The sequence below is a fragment of the Coturnix japonica genome, chromosome 19 (genome assembly GCF_054131305.1).
Source record: "Coturnix japonica strain WE chromosome 19, WE-NBRP24, whole genome shotgun sequence".
Lineage (NCBI taxonomy): Eukaryota > Metazoa > Chordata > Aves > Galliformes > Phasianidae > Coturnix > Coturnix japonica.
Genome location: NC_140681.1, coordinates 3,646,511 through 3,665,754, shown reverse-complemented (window position 1 = coordinate 3,665,754; position 19,244 = coordinate 3,646,511). Strand labels below are relative to the sequence as shown.

Here is a 19,244-nt window from a genome sequence, read left to right as displayed (position 1 = left end):
CCAGGCTGAAGTAGGCACTCACTGCACTGAATGGAATCAAAGCTCAGCAGCAGAGCCATGATACAGCTCCACGTGTGACCATGGGATACAAGGGCTGAAATACACAGCCTTGTTTGCATGTGTAGGTGGTGGTACACAGAGTCAGCGTTTCACATGAGCATCAAGTTTTATCTTTACCATAACAACTGTCCTGTTAGAGTAAATCTGAGAGTGATTACATGTAAGATAATGTAACAGAGGTTACATTACAGAGAAGCTGTGCTGGGTGGTTGTACAGATCTGGCCTTCAGCAGCTCCGTGGCTGCACCAACATTCACTGTGCCAGACAGGGGGGTTGGAACTACATGATCCTTGAGGTCCCTTCCAACCCGGCTCATTCTGTGATTCTGTGTGAACGATGTGTGGTGCTGTTCTGTATTTAGGCTGCACAGGAGGCAGTGCTGTGCTCACTGCATGGCAGTCAGCCTGTGTCCATGCCTGGACTGGGCTCTGTGCTTTGAACAATCCTGCACTGCCGTCCATCAGGCCTTAAGCCGCGCTCAGCCCGGCTCCATCTCTCCCAGCACAGGGAAATACCCGCGGCCTACAACTCCTCCTCTTCCTCGTCCCAGGCCCCGCGCCGTCGCCATGGCGACCGCTCATCCGCTGACGTCACCGCGCACTAACGTCACTCACCACACGACGCCACTTCCGGGTTCCTCCCGGCCGCCCGCCGCTCCCCGCCCCTTCCCGCCGTTCTCCGCGCGCCGCACTACATTTCCCAGCATGCCTCTCGTGAGACCGTGCTTGGTCGGAGCGGCGCTGCGCCGCGGTGCATGCTGGGGGTTGTATGCGGCGTAGGGTTGGCCGCGGTGGGGCGGGGTGTGGGCCCGAGCCTGAGCGAGCGGCCGGTGTCGGCGGAGCGGGTCGGTGCGGGCGTTGTGGGGCTGTGCGGGCGGACAGGAGGCCGGGCTGCACCACGGGAGATCCGAGAGGGGCACGAAGTGACGGGAGAGAAGTGAAGGGAGGGAGCGCCGCCATCGCCTGGTAGCGCGGCCCGGCACAGCGCAGCCATGTCGGGGCTACTGGGGAAGCTGTTCGGGGCCGGGGCCGGAGGGAAGGGGGCCGGGAAGGGCCCGTCACCTCAGGAGGCCATTCAGAGACTGAGGGACACGGAGGAGATGCTGAGCAAGAAGCAGGAGTTCTTGGAGAAGAAGATCGAGCAGGAGCTGGCGGCCGCCCGCAAACACGGCACCAAGAACAAGCGCGGTGAGGAACCGGGGCTGCGAGGGGTGGTGGGGCCTCAGCTCTCAGCCTGCATCGCATTAGGAAACTTAGCAGGGAGAGCTGTAACACAGTGACACAGCTGCCCATGGAGAACCGTGGGGATGTGGAGCTGAGGGTCGGTGTGTTCCGAGGGGTTGCTGATCATAGAGGTCTTTTCCAGCCTTCATAGTTCTGTTGTGTGTGTCTGTGTGCCCACGGGCTCCTGGGCTGTTGCACCGCGTTCCGGGTGGCTGGTTGGGGTTTCCGTGTTGACGTTGCCCTTCTGGGCGGTGTCAGAGCAGGAGGATGGAAGGCAGCAGTGATGTGATGTGATGTGATGCCGGCTCAGTGCAGAGCTGGACTTCCAGCCTGGCCACCCAACAGGTTCTTCCTGCAGCTCCTTCCTGTTGTTCAGTCAGCAGTCGGGTCTCCTTTGTAGCTCCAGGGCTTCTCGGTGGTGGCACAGTGGAGCAGGGCTGGCTCTGGCCTTTCTATTCCCAGGGTTGGTCCTTCTGAGGAGTTCTGTGAACTTCACCATCAGTTTCTCCATCCAATTTATTGCAATAGATGTAATATGACAGAGTTTCTTGTGGTATTTTTGGTAGTGAGCTGGAAAGAACTAAAACGTGCATCCTCTTTCAGTGATCCCATGTAACTTGTGTTGTTCTCTATGTCCCATTGCTTGCTGAGCTCCTTACCCTGCCACACTGCAGCTCACCTGCTCCTCAGCTCTGTCCGTGCTGCAGATGCTGAATGCCCAGGGAAGGCCAAGCTGCCCATTGACTGCAGGATTCTGGGTCAAGCACATCGAGGTCTTGAGCGTAACAGGATCCTGATTAAGGAGCTGTGAAATTGAGAAAGGCTGGGGGCGGAGTTGTGGTGGCAAACAAAACCCATTTTGATTATTTTTTGATACAGTTGAAATATAGGAAGTGAAACCAATTGACAGCACACTTATTAATGAATTCACTTCTTAAGTTCACTTACTTGTGATTCTTGGGCACGTACCAAGTGTGTGGTGGGTTTTAACAGCTTATGAACTTCTGTGAGTACTTCCTGTCGTCTGCAGGTTGGATATGTAGGCTGTGCAGCCAGACAACTGCTTGGGGAAGTTAAAATGAGTGAGTAGGTGGTGTAAGCACCCTCCAGTCTGCCCTGTCGCATGACGTGGTGGGCTTTCACACTATGCTGAAATGTTTTGATCTGGCTGCGTAGCTGTAGCAGTTCAGCACTCACTGAGCAGGCCTTAAGGGCTTCAGTATTGGTGTTTTAACAAGCAGCAGTTTTTGCTTTCACTTTGCCAGCTGTCATTAGGCTGCAGTACCCAGCAGCTCCTGGGAGGTGGAGAAGGAAGCACTGGGCAGCTCAGCCATCCTGCAGCAAGATGGGGAGAGCAGAGCTTACAGCTCCAATGTGCTCATTGGATGGTACCAAAGAGATGGGATGGTACTAGTGAGCACTGTGCTGGGAGGACGTTGGGCTGTGCTTGTGTTTTATCTCCTTTAAACAGTCAGTCTGTTTACACCTTGTCTGTTGCTTATGAGTGAGGGACCTAATTCACACAGCGAATCAAATTAGCAGTAGCACGGTGTGGTTTGGATACCTTACGAGATAGAAATCTGTGCTGAAAGTCAGTCCTGCATGAATCACAGAATGACCCGGGTTGGAAGGGACCTCAAGGATCATGTAGTTCCAGCCCCCCTGCCTGGCAGGGCCACCAAACATACACCTTTACTAGATCAGGTTGCCCAGGGCCCCGTCCAACCTGGCCTTGAACACCTCCAAGGACGGGGCATCCACAACCTCCCTGGGCAGCCTGTTCCAGGGCCTAACCACTCTCCTAGTAAAGAACTTCCCCCCTAACATCCAACCTAAATCTTCCCTCTTTCAACTTAAATCCACTTCCCCTTGAACACAAGAAGTGCAGCTGTGAGCGCAGTAGTTGGGTCAGACACCCCAGCATCCCAGAACAAAGCAAACTGCTGACTCTGTCCAAGGGATGTGAAGTTCTGGCACTCAGTGTTTGGTTTCGGGATGGCTCAGGGTGATTTTAATCACTGCTTTTCCAGTTCAACTCCTTTTCTTGTGGTCTGCATTTACAGGGAAGCAGCATCTGTAAATGAAAGCAGTGAGTTCTGGATCCCTGATCTCTTTGGTGTAACACTTCAGAATCTGTTTGTTGTCTCTTCTAGTTACATTTCAACGTGAACATTCCAGCAGGATGGGAAACCTGTGCTCAACCCACTTGGGTGCAGAATAACTCAGTGCCGTTATGTTCCTGCCTATGAGAAACAGTGGAACGAGCAGTAAGCAAATATGAGTCTAACGTGCAGGAGATGGCTGTTCTATGGATTTCCTATCTGCTCTGATTTCTATTAGGCAGTGTTTTCTTTCTCTCTAAGGTGGAAGTTTTTTTCCATCACAGTAAAAGAACAAATGACTGTTTTGTTGGGGTTTTTTTTTGGCACTGGTGACTGAGTGCAAAATGGATTGAAGAGCGCAGCTAAATTCCTGCTGTGTAATTCAGGCTTTTCCTGGAAAGAGGACACTCCTATTTTCCACCCCACACCAGAAATAGGAAAGTAAACACACAAGCTGGGTGTAAGCTGGAGCCAGAAGTCCAGGTTTTCTGCCCACCTCTGTCTATTGGCAGGTCTTGGTGCTGCCAGGTAGAGCAGGAACACAAACCGTGCCACCCTCCTCTATGTGCTGTCCCCAAAGGTTGCCCCAAGGGTCCGGGGCTCCTTTGTGCTGATGTTGGCATTAGTTGGGTGCTGTGTGGGTTGGGTTGGGTGGTGTTTCAGCCAAAAGCCAACCCTTAAAAGAGATATAAAAGCAATTTTCTCTTGCCCACAGGAGTGCTGGAGCTGGCAGGAGGAGGGCAGTGGGGCCTGCTGGTGGTTGGTGGGCATTGTGCTGCAGTCTGTGGGGCCTCCCAGAAAGGGGGAGCAGCTGATTGTGAATTACAAAATGGAAGCATGGCTGCATGATGGCATGGGTTCCTTTATGTAGATATTCAATTGGTTTGAAATATTGTGGTTGTCTGGAATTCAAGTAAAAGAAAGCTGCACCCTGAGACCTGGGTATGGGCAGAGGCTGGAGAGCCCCATGATCCTGTCTGACTTAAACACTGTGTGCAGATACATTTTTTTTTTAAGGCTCTGCTTGAGGTTTGTGGCAGTTTGTTGTTGAGGTTTGAGATTAGTGACGTCTGCATCTAGAACCACTTAATGCAAACCTGGTTTTGTTTTCAGAAATCATCAGATGCTGATATAGAGATAGCAACAGCCCTGTAGCAAACCCTACCCAGCCCTTGTCACATCGCAGCCTGCTGTGCCCCTGCTTTCAGTCTCAGGCTGTGTTAAAATGCATCCTCCCCTTCCAGGTGCTTACCTGCAGCCCCAGCGCCAGGGTGAGCACTGATGGAAGCCAAGTGCAGGCAGAATCCTTTGTCTTGCTTTGAGATTAATGAGTTGAATGCCAAAACACCTGGCTCTGAAAAGTGGTGCTAATTACTCTTTTTAAATAGGTGCTTAGAAGCAAGAGGAAGCTTTTAGTTCACAGTTCTACATTGAACAGAGGCTTTTTGAGTCAGGTTGCTGTTGTGTACAACAGTTGGGGTGTACTCACTAATAGCTTTTAAATAACTTCAACAAGCTCCACAAATGGAAGCCAAAAGCCTGTAGTTCTGCCAGGTGTGTTTTGGTAACTGCATTTGGCTGCAATACATCCGTCCCGTGTTCCTTTTCTGCTTCATGCTCTGTCAGAGAGCACACCTGGTATGTCTGCAGCCACCCGGCTTGTTTTAATTGCTTTTTCTATCCCCTTGCATTAGATGTTGGACTCCAGTACCCAATGAAGCCTCAACCCTAGTTGCTAAAGCCTGTGTAAGGGCTCTGTGCTGTTCACGACTGCAATTTGCAGGTCATGCAAAGTGCTGATTTGGTTTAAACCTCCTTTAGATCCTTGGACTGTTCAGCAAACTGCCTGCTTGTTTCTAGCTGGCAGAATGCATTTGGAGCTGTGTTCCTGGGCTTCGTGCTTGCTTCCTTCAGGTCTCCTTGCCAAGCCCTGCTGGCCCTTCAGCCACCCGTGTGCCCCTCTCCAACTGGTTCCCCTCCAGCAGCACTTGCTGGTCAGGGGAATCTCCCTGCTGCTGGAATGCCAGCTATGTTTTTGCATTGGGCTGCAGGATGTGGAACTTGCTCTGATGTAACTACAGCAGCCCTCTACAGGAAGACACGTGGTGTGTCTGTGATGCTTCCCAGCTTAAAGGGCACTGTGATGTTCTTGACTTCAGCAGGACCTTGGAAGCAAGAGGGATCGCTGTTTCTTCTAGAGAAACTGCAGTGCTTTCAGGCATAAAGTAATAGTGAAGGACACGGCTGTGCTTCATTGGTGAGCAGGACATCTGTAGCCCTGATGCTGGTTGGGACAAGGGTTTTTGCTTGCCTAGGTAGTTCTCTTTGCCATTCATGAGTCCCACATGATGAACCTGGGGTGCTGTGACCTTCCTAGTGGGAAGTGAAGCACCCACATTAACCTATGTGTCAGGCAGGAGGAGGTTCCCACAGGTGAAGTTCTGTGCCTGGCTGGGACAGAGGCAATGGTGGTTCTGCCCATTACACCCTTATACATGGAAATCCAGTTGGGAGGAGTCTGCTGCAGCTTCCTGCATGTTCATCATTTAAATGAAACCTTTCCAGTGCTCTGTTTATAGATGCTCATATAAGTATGGCCTAATTATACCGACAGTTGTTGCCTTTTAACTCTCAGCTGGCTGGCAGTCGGCTGTAGCATTTTGGGTTGGTGTTGTCCAAATAAACAGGGTTGCTCATGCTGGGACTTGTATATTTATTCCTGTGTGCAGCAGACAAGGGCTGAAATCAGAACCCAATTTCATGGCTGCTGCTGCCTTCCTGCTGGGTTTTTGCATCAGTCTGTGTTCCTGCAGTGACCCATTGCCATAGTTTGGAAGAGAAGCTCTGGGGAGACCTTAAAGTGGCCTTCAAGTACCTAGAGGGGCCATGTAGGAAAGATGGAGAGGATCCTTTATCAGAGGATGTAGGGATTGGACAAGGAGTAGTGGCTTTGAACTAAGGGAGGGGAGGTTTAGATTAGCTGTAAGGAGAAAATACTTCATTATACAAATGGAAAACCTTTCTGCCTGGAGAAACTTTAGGAAAGCCAACTTCCACCTCTTGAGTGATCTAGTCATTAAAATCCCCTTGGAACCTGTCCTCATGGATGCGACAGCAGACCAGAGCTGGCAGATCTTTAGGGAAGCACAAGAGTTCTCCATCCCCAGGTGTAAGAAGTCAGAAAAGGAAGGCAGGAGGCTGGCATGGCTGAACTGGGACCTGCTGGTTGAACTGGAGAGCGAGAGGAAAATCAACAGGCAGTGGAAGTAGGAACAGATAACCTGGAGAAGTATGGGGATATTGCTAGTCTGTGTAGAGATGGGGTCAAAAAGGCCAGGGTCTAGATGGAACTGGACTTGGTGACTGGAAAAAAAAGGTGATGTTGTGCTTGTTTTTAAGAAGGGGAGAAATAATGACCCAAGGAACAAGTGACCTGTCAGCCTCAACTCTGTGCTGGGGAGGATCGTGGAGCAGACCCTCCTGGAAGCTGTGTTAATGTACATGGGAGTGAAGGAGCATGGCTGCAGCAAGAGCAGGTCCTGCCTGACCAGTGTTATCGCTTTTTGTGATAACTGTCAGTGGTTGAGGGAAGAGCCTCTGATGTCATCTGTTTGGTCTTCAGTAAGGTGAAGACACGGTCCCAAACAACATCCTTCTCTCCAAGGTGGAAAAACCTGGATTTGATGGGTCCATTGTTGGATGGATAAAATATCTCACTGGGATGTGAAAAAGGTGCAGATGATTAACAGCAGCATTTTTGTAGCAGGCTGAAAGGGTGGGGGAGAATAACTTAATCCAGTGGCCTTAAGGGGAAAGAAGACAAAACTGTCCAGGAGCTTATCTTAGTGGGTTTGTTGACCAGAGGAGTGTTGTCTTGGCGTTAAGGGGCAAGGGAATCACGTTCTGCAGAGAGGAGGAGGTGACTCGCTGCCAGGTCTGAGCATGGTGTGTTTCAGTCTGTAATGCCAAACCTGAGCACGTTAGGCACCGTCTCAGGAGCATATGACACTGCAATCATGGGTTCTGACCTTTGGAAATGCACTTTCGGTGCTGGTGACTCACAGGCAATAAGGAAGCGTGGTGGAGGTGGGGCTGCCTGCTGCTGGGACATGGGGACAGCAGTGCCATGCAGCCAGGTGTGTGCTGATGGCACAGAGCAGTGCTGCTGGGTGATGTGCTGCAGGCCATGCTGTGTGGGAGTCATACGGCTCAGAACATGCATTGCTGTCACACAGAGATGCTTTGTCCTTTATTATTCTTTCCCCCTTGCTCAGTTGTAGGTTTGTAAACCAGGAGTCCTTATTGTTTAGTTTAATCTCCAGCAGAATGGACTAAATGTTCTTGCAGTACTTTCTTCAGAAGGAAGTTGTAATCTTGTTTTAAATACAGAGAGGACAGAAACCTTCTATTCTCTGCCTGGATTTAGATGCTTTGTTCAAGTAGTTTTAAACAGGCACTTAATCTGTAAGCTGGAAAAAGCTGAAAAAAGCTGCCTGCCTTTTGAGGAGAGGGTTTGGGAGCTCTGCTAATGCTTAGCAGACAGGCACAGGAGGATGAATGGGGAGAAAAGGCTGAGCTCCAGGCACTAATTGTGTCAAATGCTCCTGCAAAAAAGAGGGACTGAGGCTGCTGGCAGCTTTGTGAACTGTGGGAGATGTTCACTCCATTACCAGGGACTAACATGTGATAATGGCTGCAGACCTCCAGCATAAAGTAATTTATAGGCCTGGGTGTATCTGCCAGACATCACAGGTCTTAGGGGGTGGCCTTCATAGGAAAAGCAGTCATGCTGCTTTGCCCTCTGTTAGCCATGGAGGCAGTGTGAATTTATATTTATCCATGTTTCATTGCCTCCTTCTCCCATCCACTATCACACCACAAAGCTTAAAATCCTGGCTGTCTTCTTGGACCTCTGATACTTGGTGCTGTGCAGTCACCTCAGCTGAAGGCAGCTCAGAAATGAATGGGCAGCCAGTTAGCAATAGCCTTGTGTACTGGCTCACTGAGCGTGCTTATTTCTTCCTCTGCAATCCCTTGTGCAAGGTCTGCTTGGCAGCATTGCCCAAAACCTTCATGTCCCTCCTCTTTCATTGCTGGCATGCTGGGCAAGCCCTGTGAAGGGCAGGAAGCACCACGACAATCTCCAGGCAGAAGCGTGCAAGGTGAGGGTGCATTGCAGCTGTAACATCTGGTTCTGGAAGTACCCCAAAAGGTTTTGGAAATGGAGAGATCTGACCTCTGGGCTCTCCCCAGGTACATGCAGCAGGTTTGCAGATTCAGGGTGCACTTGATGCCTTGCTGCTGGGTTAAGTTTGAACCAAGGAGGGCATTCAGCTGGGCAGTAGCTTTCTGGGCTAACAAACTTCAGCACAGATGTATTTATTCAAGCTTAAACTCAGAGGTAGGGAAGAATTTTGTAAGACTGTGGCAGGATCTGTCTCTATTGGATTTACACCTGCCTTTTTGTCTGTAGCACTGGGGGTTTTGCTTGAACTTCTTGAGTTCTCTGGGAATACTGCAGGCAGTTTGTTCATTCTCAACAGCTGCAAAGCAAGGAGCAAATTGCTTCTTATGCTGAGTAGTGCCTCTAGTTTATCTCATTTCAAGGACAGCAGGGGTGTCGGTGGTGATTACGTTTTCTGCTGAGGCAGGTGCCAGGAAAATGGAATCACATTTTCAGAAGCAGCAAAAATAATGATGTATCTCCTGTTCCCAGTCAGGTGTGCAATGCAACGTGTGGGATGGTGACCCAATGTCAGGCTGTGGTCTCTATTTCTTCCAGTGGCAGTGAGCAGGCATTTCATGTGCATCTGTGAGAGGAGTTCCTGGGCTCACAGCTACCCCTGTGAAAGCACGGCTTAATTTCAGCACAGCTCCCAAATGCTTTCCCTCTGCTGAAGGAACCGGTCTGCCTGCCTTCCCCATGCACGGATGTGTTTTTGCTAGCACAGCCTGTGGTTGCACGTAGGTGGAAAAGTGTCTCGAGTTCTTTGTTTTCTCTGCACATCAATCTATACTTTCCTACTCTTGCTATTTAAAAGTATTAGTTCAGTAGGATTGCTGAACTGCTTGTCCAGCAGCAGTAATTTGCTATAGGGCTGGTGGTGTTTAATGAAAGTTAACACACCCAAAGCCCTGCTGCTTTTAGGTAAAGAAATACCCAGTGCTAACCCTTGCTCAGTGCAAAGGTATGTATTCTCCAAAGAAATACACAGCACACAAAGTGAAGGGAATGACTCTCAGTCCTTATTTCTTTCTGAATATATTGAGCACTTCATAGAAGCTGCTGTAAGATGCTGCTCCAGTGATCCTGTAACCTTACCCAGCTTTTTATTTATACTTTATTTATTCTAAGGTAAGGAAATTGTCAGCTCCTGACAGCAAAATGTGCTACCATAGTGTCTGGCAGCAGGCTGCAGCTGGGGAGTGCAGTGAGCCTGACTGGGGGCAATGCTCAGAGCAGTATCAGTGCTGGTGGGTCCTGCAGGAGCAGTTTCATGGCCATTAAAGGTGTGAAATTACAGCACCTGCTGATGTCACTGCTACCTTGGAAGAACTAAAGGTGTAATTAGAGGTGCCAGCCCAGAGCCCTCCTATACCATGACTGCTAGAGGCAATAGCTGTCCTTAGGAGGAACAGAGATGGGCTGTGGTATGCTTGGACTTCAGGGACACGTGCGTTCCTTGCACACGCGTGAAATACTGCAATGTTGGAAGATGCATCCATGGCCAACTGCCTCTCCTTCAGATTTATTTCAAGGTCTGGAAACTGATTTTGTGGATAGAAAAGATTTAATGCAGTTCCTTTTGGAATAAGCTTTCATTGCTCTGACTTCATTGAAAACGTGATAAAAATGTGTATCTCAGGCAGTACGGAGGATTTCAGGGGGTGTTTATGCAGGTGGTAAAGGCTGCTTTGCAAGGTAAAGGCAGGAGAACCACTCATCTGTCTTCAGAAATCAAAGCTTGAGTAGGAGAGCAAAGGGGCAACAGTGCCAGCTCAGAGCTGTGCCCTGATATCTGCACTCCCATCAGGTACCACCACCCTGTGAAGCGTGACAGCAACGTGTACGTTTGCAGCCCACTGTTTGCAATGGCAAAAGCTGTTCCTGGTGTGTTTCCAGTGGGGTTTGGAGGCTCTCCCGATGTGTGGGCTGCTCTGTAAGGCTGTGCAGCTCTCCTGCCAGCCCCAGGGCTGCCCTTACTCTTGAATTTCCTTCAGAACTCCGTGCTGGGGGTGTTGGGAGTGCTGTGTTCTTCCTGAAACCTGAGAAGGGAGAAATCAGCCCTAGGAGGGAGATGGGAACCAACTGAACTGTGACAAGCTTGGACACAAATGTGACCTAAGTTAACAAGGGGACAAGGATGGGAATAGATTGCAAGAGATTGTGATTGTCTCAGTCGAGACACAAAGTACTTTGTTGTCTGTTCCTTAGTGCTTTTTAGTTGCAGACCAGTCTGTTCTGAAAGGTTTTCTTCATTGCAGAAGCCCACATATTAATTTGATGCTCATTGCTCTGTGCTGGATATCCATCCTAACGTGCCCAGGCACAGAAGCGCTGTGCATGCCCTGCATCTCTTGTTGCTCTGTGCTCCTTTCAGGCAGCTGAAACGTGGGCATTTCCACCCCCTGCTCATCAGCTGGGTGCAGATGGGCACTCAGATCCTGGGAAGCTTTGTCCTTGCATTGCCCTGACTGCAGAGAGGGAAGCAGAAGTGTCTGCTGACACTTTTTGGCTGCTCCTGATCACACATGCCCTTACACAGCGATGCTTGCAGTGTTGCATGAGCTGCTTGCTATGAAAGTGCACAAGAAGGAAATGTAGGTGTTTCCCTGTCTTTAGGGAAAGCTACAGTGGGGAGCTGTACATAAATTGTTGTACTTGGGTTTGTGTAATGGTTATAAGGTCTCTCATTGTGCTATTATTCTCCTTGATGCACAAAACACTCAATAAAGGATGTTTCATTGCTAGGATGGTCAGTTAGTGGTTGGACTCGATGATCTTTAAAGTCTTTTCCAACCTGAGCGTGAATTCTACTTGATGCTTCCCAGCATCTGCCAGTGTTTCAATGGTACTGACAGCTTTTTCTTTGTATGATAACTTAATTAAACAATGAGTGCAAAGTTAACCAGACTGAATGTACCAGAAGTGCTTTGCTTTTCACTCTGTGCTTCGTATCAAGCTGGAATGTTCAACCCAATATCTGTTTTGTGTCCCATTCTGGAGAGCACGTGCAGGCCTTTGTGTGACATGAGAACTCAGTCCTGTTCCTGCTTGTGCCAAATGAAAGCAGCTGTGAGATTGGGCCCAGAATAGTGGGGGATTTACCCATCATTGGGGTGGGGTGCATTGAAGTGCCTTGGGTTTGGCACTGGGCTTGTGTTGGAGCAGTTGGGGTGACCTTTGTTTGTCAATCTGGTCGCATCTGCTCCATCAGCCCTTGGTCCTTGCAGGGTGTTTGGCAACTTCAGCCATAGCTGCACAAAGTGGTTCTCTGTTCAGTGTTGCTATTCCAGTACATTGCAGGAATTGGAAATTAATCAGAGCATATTTATGGCCACTTAAAGGACTGAAGGGATGAGTTCCTCTTGAAGATGCTGGGGTGTTATACTGAAGGCTTCTCAAGATGGCACCTGACAATACACGAGATGTCTGCCAGCTTTGCCTGCAGGCTTAATCCTCATTCTGGAGCTGAGATCACAGAATCATCAAGGTTGAAAAAGACCGACAAGATCATCCAGTCCAACCATCCACCCATCACCAGTAGCTCTCACTAACCCATATCCCTCAACACAACGTCCAAACGTTCCTTGAACACCTCCAGGGTCGGTGACTCCACCACCTCCCTGGGCAGCCCATTCCAGTGCCTGACCACTCTTTCAGAGCCGGTCTGTGTGGAGACCCAGGGAACATTTAAACAAGATGGACATATTATGTGTCCAAGCCTGTCACACGGTGAACAAGAAGACTGTGTCAGAAGCAGAAGTGCCATGGAGGAAGTTGTAGTTGTATGCTTCACTTGATGTTGCACTTGGTTGTTGCTCATCAGACAGTGGTGCTCTGTGCTTGGTAACACTTTGCCCATGGTGCTGCTCCTACTGAACCTTTACCTACTTACAGGCAGGATTACTGGTAAATCCAGCTTGTGTGCACTGTATTTCAGAAGGGAGCATGCACCAGGCTGCAATGTGGGCTGTAACTCCTTGTAGCAGGAGTGACATGAAACGCACACAACGTTTGTTTATAGATATGTACATCACAGCATCCAGCAGCAAAGCAAAGAGAGCTTTGTCTTGCTTCCTATTTGACTGAGTTTCTACTACCAGCAGCTGCACAGCAGCACTGTAACCTCAACTGACGGTCACTGCACCAGCAACCATGCTGGGATGTACTGGGGGGAACAAAGATGTTTCTGAGTGCATCAGATTGTGTATTGAAGCGTGCTGTTTGCTGCAGCCAGGTCTCTGTGCTGTGGCTTGTTACAGCTGGCTGAGCTGCCAGTCCTTCAGTCTCATCTCGACCTACATCCTTCTGGCAGCTGCAGATGGCCAGTGCTTTAAGCAAGTAGGCAACCATAAGACAAACAATACAGTGTGCTGAGTGTTGCTGTGTACCGAGTAGCATTTAGTACAAAACAGTGTCTGGCTGCAACACAGATCTCACAAATCCTTCTTTTCTTTCCTTTGCTCAGCTGCTCTTCAGGCCCTTAAGCGTAAGAAGAGATATGAGAAGCAGCTTGCACAGATAGATGGCACGTTGTCCACGATCGAATTTCAGAGGGAAGCCCTGGAGAATGCCAACACCAACACTGAAGTGCTTAAGAATATGGGTTTTGCTGCTAAAGCTATGAAAGCTGCCCATGACAACATGTAAGTTATTCCGCTCCGTCTCCTTCTGTAGGACCCTTAGTTTGGCATTTGTTTGATATGCTGAATACCACATATTTTATAACAAGTAACAGAGCCAATGCAGTAAAATCTTCTTTTAAAAAGTCTATAACTTTAATACAAGTAAAACATTAAGTATATGTGGATATTGACCAAGATATGAAGCATCAGTTTGGCATTGTTTCACACACCATGAAGCCACTCGTGGCACATACAGTATTTGCCCAGCAGAAGGTTGCCACCACTGGGGTTTAAAGCACATATGAGGGCATACCCACCTATGGATCTACCTGTACACAGCACGTTTCCAGCCTCAAGGGGGGGGTTAAGCTTCTTTTTTTGCCGTGGACTTTTTGTATGTAGCAATAATTAAAGCACTATGGGAATGTTGTACTTCTTCCAAAAGCAAATATTGTAGATGTAATGTAATAATGCTGGAACAGGAAACAGAGCAAATGATTATTAATATCAAAAATACAAGCCAGGACCTTTCCAGATGAGGCCTCTGTATGTAACTGCTGTGAGCTCAGCTTTTGGGAAGTGAAACAAGAAATCATGCATAACTTTACTGACAGTGGGGAATGAGGTGTAAGGGGATAGTGACCTCCTCTTTCCTTTGTTTTATAGGGATATTGATAAAGTAGATGAATTAATGCAGGACATTGCGGAGCAGCAAGAGCTGGCAGATGAGATTTCAACAGCCATCTCGAAGCCAGTAGGATTTGGGGAAGAATTTGATGAGGTATGCTTTGAATTTTCTTCTGTTTAAATGAAATCTTTCTCTCAAGATCTGCATATCATGTGTTTCTAGGAATAGCAGTGGGATAGAAAATCTCTCCTGGAATTTGTTACATGCTATTTCTGCCAGTGCATACAACAGCTATGAACCTGACTTTATGCTGAGGATGGTCTGGATGACCTGATCTGATAATATTTGGACTTGCATATCTTTGCTGTCTTCTCCAAGAGAGGAATATGGGAATTCACATGAAGATTCAGGCTCTTTATCTGCTGATCTCTGCATTTAAGCTATTCTGCAATAACATGGCTGGCTAAGCCTGCTTGATAGTAAATATGATCTAAAAGTTTGTTCTTATTTTTTCTTCTCCCTTTATAAAACTAGGATGAACTCATGGCAGAACTAGAGGAACTAGAACAAGAAGAATTAGACAAAAACTTGCTGGAAATAAGTGGTCCCGAAACAGTACCACTACCAAATGTGCCCTCAATATCAATACCATCAAAGCCGGGTAAGTGTGGATCAGAAACACCTTGGGTTGTTACAGTGCACCTTCATTTCACTTTCCAAAGTTTAACTTTGCTGGGAATGATGCTCAGGATAGAGTGGAGATGCAGAAGGGGGAAGCCAGCAGCAGCCTCCTGCTGACTGCTGCTGATCCAGGAAGTCATCCTGACCAACAGCCTACAGGTCTAATGGAAAGGGAGTTGAGTTCGAGCTCATTGGCTCTTAGAATTAGTTCCAGGCTGGTTTAGATACCCACATTGAACTCTACTTCCTTGTTTTATTTCACTTTGATTCCTGTTCTTCTGGCTTTCGGAAGAACCTAACTTGTTTATCCTCAGTCCCCTACTTGGGGACCAGTGTTGTCTTCTTTGTCTGTGGTTTGCACCTACTCAAGCAGACTTGTGGTCATGCCAGTTTTACAGCACACATATCTAGCAAAAACTGGTATGATAATGTAACGTGAAGAGTGGCCAAGAAGTGTTAGCATTTGCACAGACAGGTCAAAGCTGTTTTTCAAACAGCACTAATTACTTCTGTGGACTAGAAGTGATTCCTCAAGAAATGTAGTTGATTTGGAACACCTTTGGCATGCATTAACAGGATGTGAAGTTTTGCTCTCTGTTTTGCTCAATTTGCTATAAGGTATTCCAAGAAAGTTGTAGACTTTGCAGCTCTCTCGTGTGCTTTCTTAGAGGGAAAAGAGGTCCAAAAAGCTGGAGGGTGGGAATATTCCCAACTGCTTGTCAGTGTATTTGTAATTATCTTGCTGCTTCTGGGATAATTGAAGACCTGGGAAGCAACATTCAATGGCAAACAAGAAGGTTCTGCTTCAGGTGGCTTGTTGTGAAGTTTTCTTCTTGTGTGCTGTTTCTTTTAGATGTAACTGATCTTGTGTTTGTTTCTAGTTCTGTTTTGTGAGGCAGAATGGCTGACAGGTCTTGATGAGAGAGCAGGAGTTGTGTTAAAGCATCTTGAATCAGTGCCTTAATCCAAATTCAGACTCAACAGCAGGAAAATCAGTTTTTAGATAAACCTGGGCACTTTTTACTGTGTAGCTGTTTTCATGAAGTTTGTTGTCATTAAAACATACCAACCTGAAACTAAAGGTACCTCTTGCATTGCATTAGGATTAAAAGTACTTTGGGTCATTACTGACTTCCAGTGGGACTGCTTTACCTGGCAGCTCAGGTGCATGCTGTGGTGGGATTGACTCCATTACCTCCTTTTTATTCATTTAATAGAAAGTGATCATGAGTTTTCCTGCCTTTCCAGTTCTGAGGAGCTGCCTGGATTTTGAAGTAATCAGTTTACATGAGGAGGGTTTTTGTTACCTACCAGCTGTACTGATGGCTGGAGGAATTCAGGCAAAAGCTGTTTCTGTTTAGCTGAGACTGGATAAGCTTAATTTAGAAAAAGGAATTCCAAACTTGTACAAGCAGTAGATTTTGAGTTTGACTTAAAGCTGACTCCGTTCCCTTTGATGTGAATATGTCATTAAGATGACACAAGCCATTCTGAACATGAATTATTTGACTCTTTTTTTTTCCCCTTTTAGAAACAAGGCAATTTTGAAGCTTGAACACTGTCTGAAGAGGATCTTTTCCCCTTCCCCTTCTGTATTTTCCAAAGCTGCTGTAGCATTTTCTGGGTTAAAATCTTTTGCTGAGTTAATGGTTTTCATTCCAGAAATTAGATTTACTGTATTAGAACAGACAGCATTGTTTGCCCCCCTGGAGGGACCAAAACCAACTGCAGAGCAACATGTGCAGGCTGCTGCTTCACATCTGCACCCAGCCAGATCATGGCAAGAGAGGGGATGCAGCACCTGGTTTGTTAGCTCCTCAGCCCCTCAAAGAGCATAACAGACAGAAGGGCTGGACAGAAGGCCATACCAAAACCTGCTACCCTCTGTGTATCGTTGCAGTTTGAGGATCTACTGATGCAGTGAGGAATTTATTTGTGAGACTGTGATACTGGTGATAAGCTGCTGTAAGAAACTGTATCCTGCTAGGAGGTACTCAAGCTGGAGGCTCAGGGTGTCCCTGCTGTATGGTGTGGTGCTTACAGCAACCAGCAGATACCACTGGGTGTACACATACCTTCATTTGCATTTGCATTTTTCCTATTAATTTTCCTCATTTACAGTGTTAACCTTCAGAAATTGCAGCCCGTGGTGGATTTTCAGAAGGTACCATTTGGTTTAGTTGAAGAAGGTAGCATCCTCAGCCAGCTGGTGTCTCCCTTACTGGTTGGTGGCTGCAGGATTCTGCCAAGGTTCCCATTTGTAACTCATGGATCTTCTTTTAATATCTTGCAGCCAAGAAGAAAGAGGAAGAAGAGGATGATGACATGAAAGAGCTGGAAGCTTGGGCAGGAAACATGTAACCACAGCAGCAATCGGCTGGAAAAAGACTTTGATTACCTATTCTGGGTGCAAATATATCGTGTTGAGGAGAAAGCATAAGTAAAATGTCTTTATCTTTCATTTTAACCTGAAGCAGTGGGAGCTGCGTTGCTGTTTTCTGCATAGCGTGGTCTGCGCAAAGGAAAGAGTGGGGAGCAGAGGGAATTGCCTGCGGTTTCTATGGTTGAATTTCTGTTAAAAAAAAAAATAAGGTATTTGCAAAATTAAACATTCAGCTTTTGGACTGTGCTAACGCCACTGCTGGATTTTCATCTTCAAACGTTTGGGCCATATTGAATTGAAACGAGCTGAAAAGCACTCTGTGATTTTTAAGTCAGTTTAAGTGTGTTTAGAAGTCTTGTAAGGCATTTAAAAAGAAAAAGGAAAAGTCCTAAGCCACCATCCGGCTTCTTATTGTGTTTAGGTGCAGGAATACTTTAGGTTTTTAGTTCTTTGCAAGTTATATTTATATCCCTTGACTGATGTGTGGCCAGCCTTGTGTCTGTCACCGCAACAGCGTAGTCTCTATTCCCATTTTAATTGGTGATAATGATCTGCAATTGACAAATGCTATCTTGGAAGTAGGGAAGATTTCAATTTCAGTTGTACATTTTTCTACATAGCACTACAATGTTTATTGCTTTTTGTGATAATTGATAACCCATTCAGATACGTGCACACAGTTATTTTAATTAAGAAACTACTATGGATTGCACTGTATTAAATATCTTGATTAATTTTCATCCGTGACTACTGTCATCAGTTCTTTATGATGCTTAAGCAGTCTTCAAAACTAGTTGAATTTTGATGATTTGGCTTTGATTTGCTTGTATAAACCTTGAGTCTCAGCTGAGCAGAGTAGCCAAAGGACTCCTGTAGCTGTTCACTCATTCTAATAATCTTCTGGAGCACAGCATCAAAATCCACGCTAAGGAGAAGTGAAAGCTGGGTTCATAAGAGAAGCAGCGGGTTTAAGGACAGCTCAGAGCCTTGGTTTTATCGTTTTTTGTTATATAAATGACATCTACTGTGCTCTCTGCTAACAAAATATGTACCAAAGCCCTTGTATTTTATAGAAGTTATGGCTGACCATCTCAAATGCAGCACGGTGTCTGAGCAGGAAGGCTGAGGTTAGAGAAGAAATCTCACAGCGCTGCTCCTGCTGTTAAGGGTAATGAGGTAGAAGCTCAGAAGTGACAGAGGCACCACCTGGTACCACAACCTGCCCACAGTGCCTGGGGTTTCTCCCTTCTCAGGGAGGCAGTCCCTGATAGCAATGCGCTGGCAGGTAACTCACCCTCATTGGGCACCTCTATGGCTGTATCAGTGTTCTTCTATAGATCTGCTGTCAAAGGAAGCAAGCAGAAAACCAGGATCCAAATTCAGAATTTTTCAGTTAACCCTGTGGTTTTGTTTTGGTTTGTTTCCCCCCCCCCAAAAAAAAGAGTTGCTGTTTATTTATTGCTGTTTATTTTGTGTTGTTCTGGCAGGTAAGGTGCAAATGTAGTCCAGACTGATGGGCCTCATCATGGCTTTGTCCTTACGATGTCTTCAGCCTTTTGCAGGGGAGGCAATGCTCACCTATGTTATACAGGAAGAGAAGGCAGGGCATTGCATTTGTACTTTGACCCTGGGGATGTTGAGTGTTTCCACCAACAGTGGCAGGGAAGTGTTTCTCTTTATGTTGCGTGTTTGGGTTGGGGGAGTCAGGAAAGAAATTGCTGTGTGGTGGCTCCTTAAAGGCTCAGGAGTTCATCACACCAATTACCATCTTTGTGCTTTGAGAGCTGGCTGAGCAATGCAGAGAGCACTTGCAGGAGTTGCTCTTAGCAGTTCTGACCATAAAGCTCAGCATGTGTCCTCCCCCAGGGCTGGAGGTTGGTACAGCAGGGGGGTGAAGGGGTCCATCGCTCTGCCTAGTGCTGCTTTATGTGAATGGAACCAGTCCTAGACAGCATTAGATCTTTTATTTACCAGTTAAAACTCATCACGCTGCCAAAGCCTCTGAATGCAGAGCATGTATGAAATCAGCCTCCCCACGAGAATGAATTTCTTCTCAGTCCAGAGATGTAATACCGCTAATCGATATAATAGGTTAAAACCCTTTCATTATGGTTCTGCTGAAAGGATCTGAAGTTTGACATTTGTATGCTGTGCTTACCGCCCCCTTTCTCCTACGCTGGTTATTTTTATCATTATTTTGGTTCTTATGACAAAATTGCACTCTACTCATCTGGAAAGCTCTTCCTCTTCTAAATCCTGCACGTTCGGCTTGTGCTCAGCCCTGTGGCAAATACAAGAGCTCTCTTGATTTCATTTT

At 47.1% G+C, this 19,244-nt stretch overlaps 1 protein-coding gene across 1 annotated transcript; it reads left to right on the top strand.

Moving 5' to 3' along the window:
- The first annotated feature begins 844 nt into the window (after positions 1-844).
- On the top strand, positions 845-17,667 carry CHMP4B (charged multivesicular body protein 4B). Its single transcript, XM_015881389.3, has 5 exons — positions 845-1,248; positions 13,079-13,256; positions 13,902-14,016; positions 14,398-14,524; positions 16,838-17,667. The coding sequence occupies exons 1-5, from the start codon at positions 1,053-1,055 to the stop codon at positions 16,903-16,905; spliced, it is 684 nt and encodes a 227-aa protein (XP_015736875.1). The 5' UTR covers positions 845-1,052; the 3' UTR covers positions 16,906-17,667.
- Positions 17,668-19,244: the final 1,577 nt, after the last annotated feature.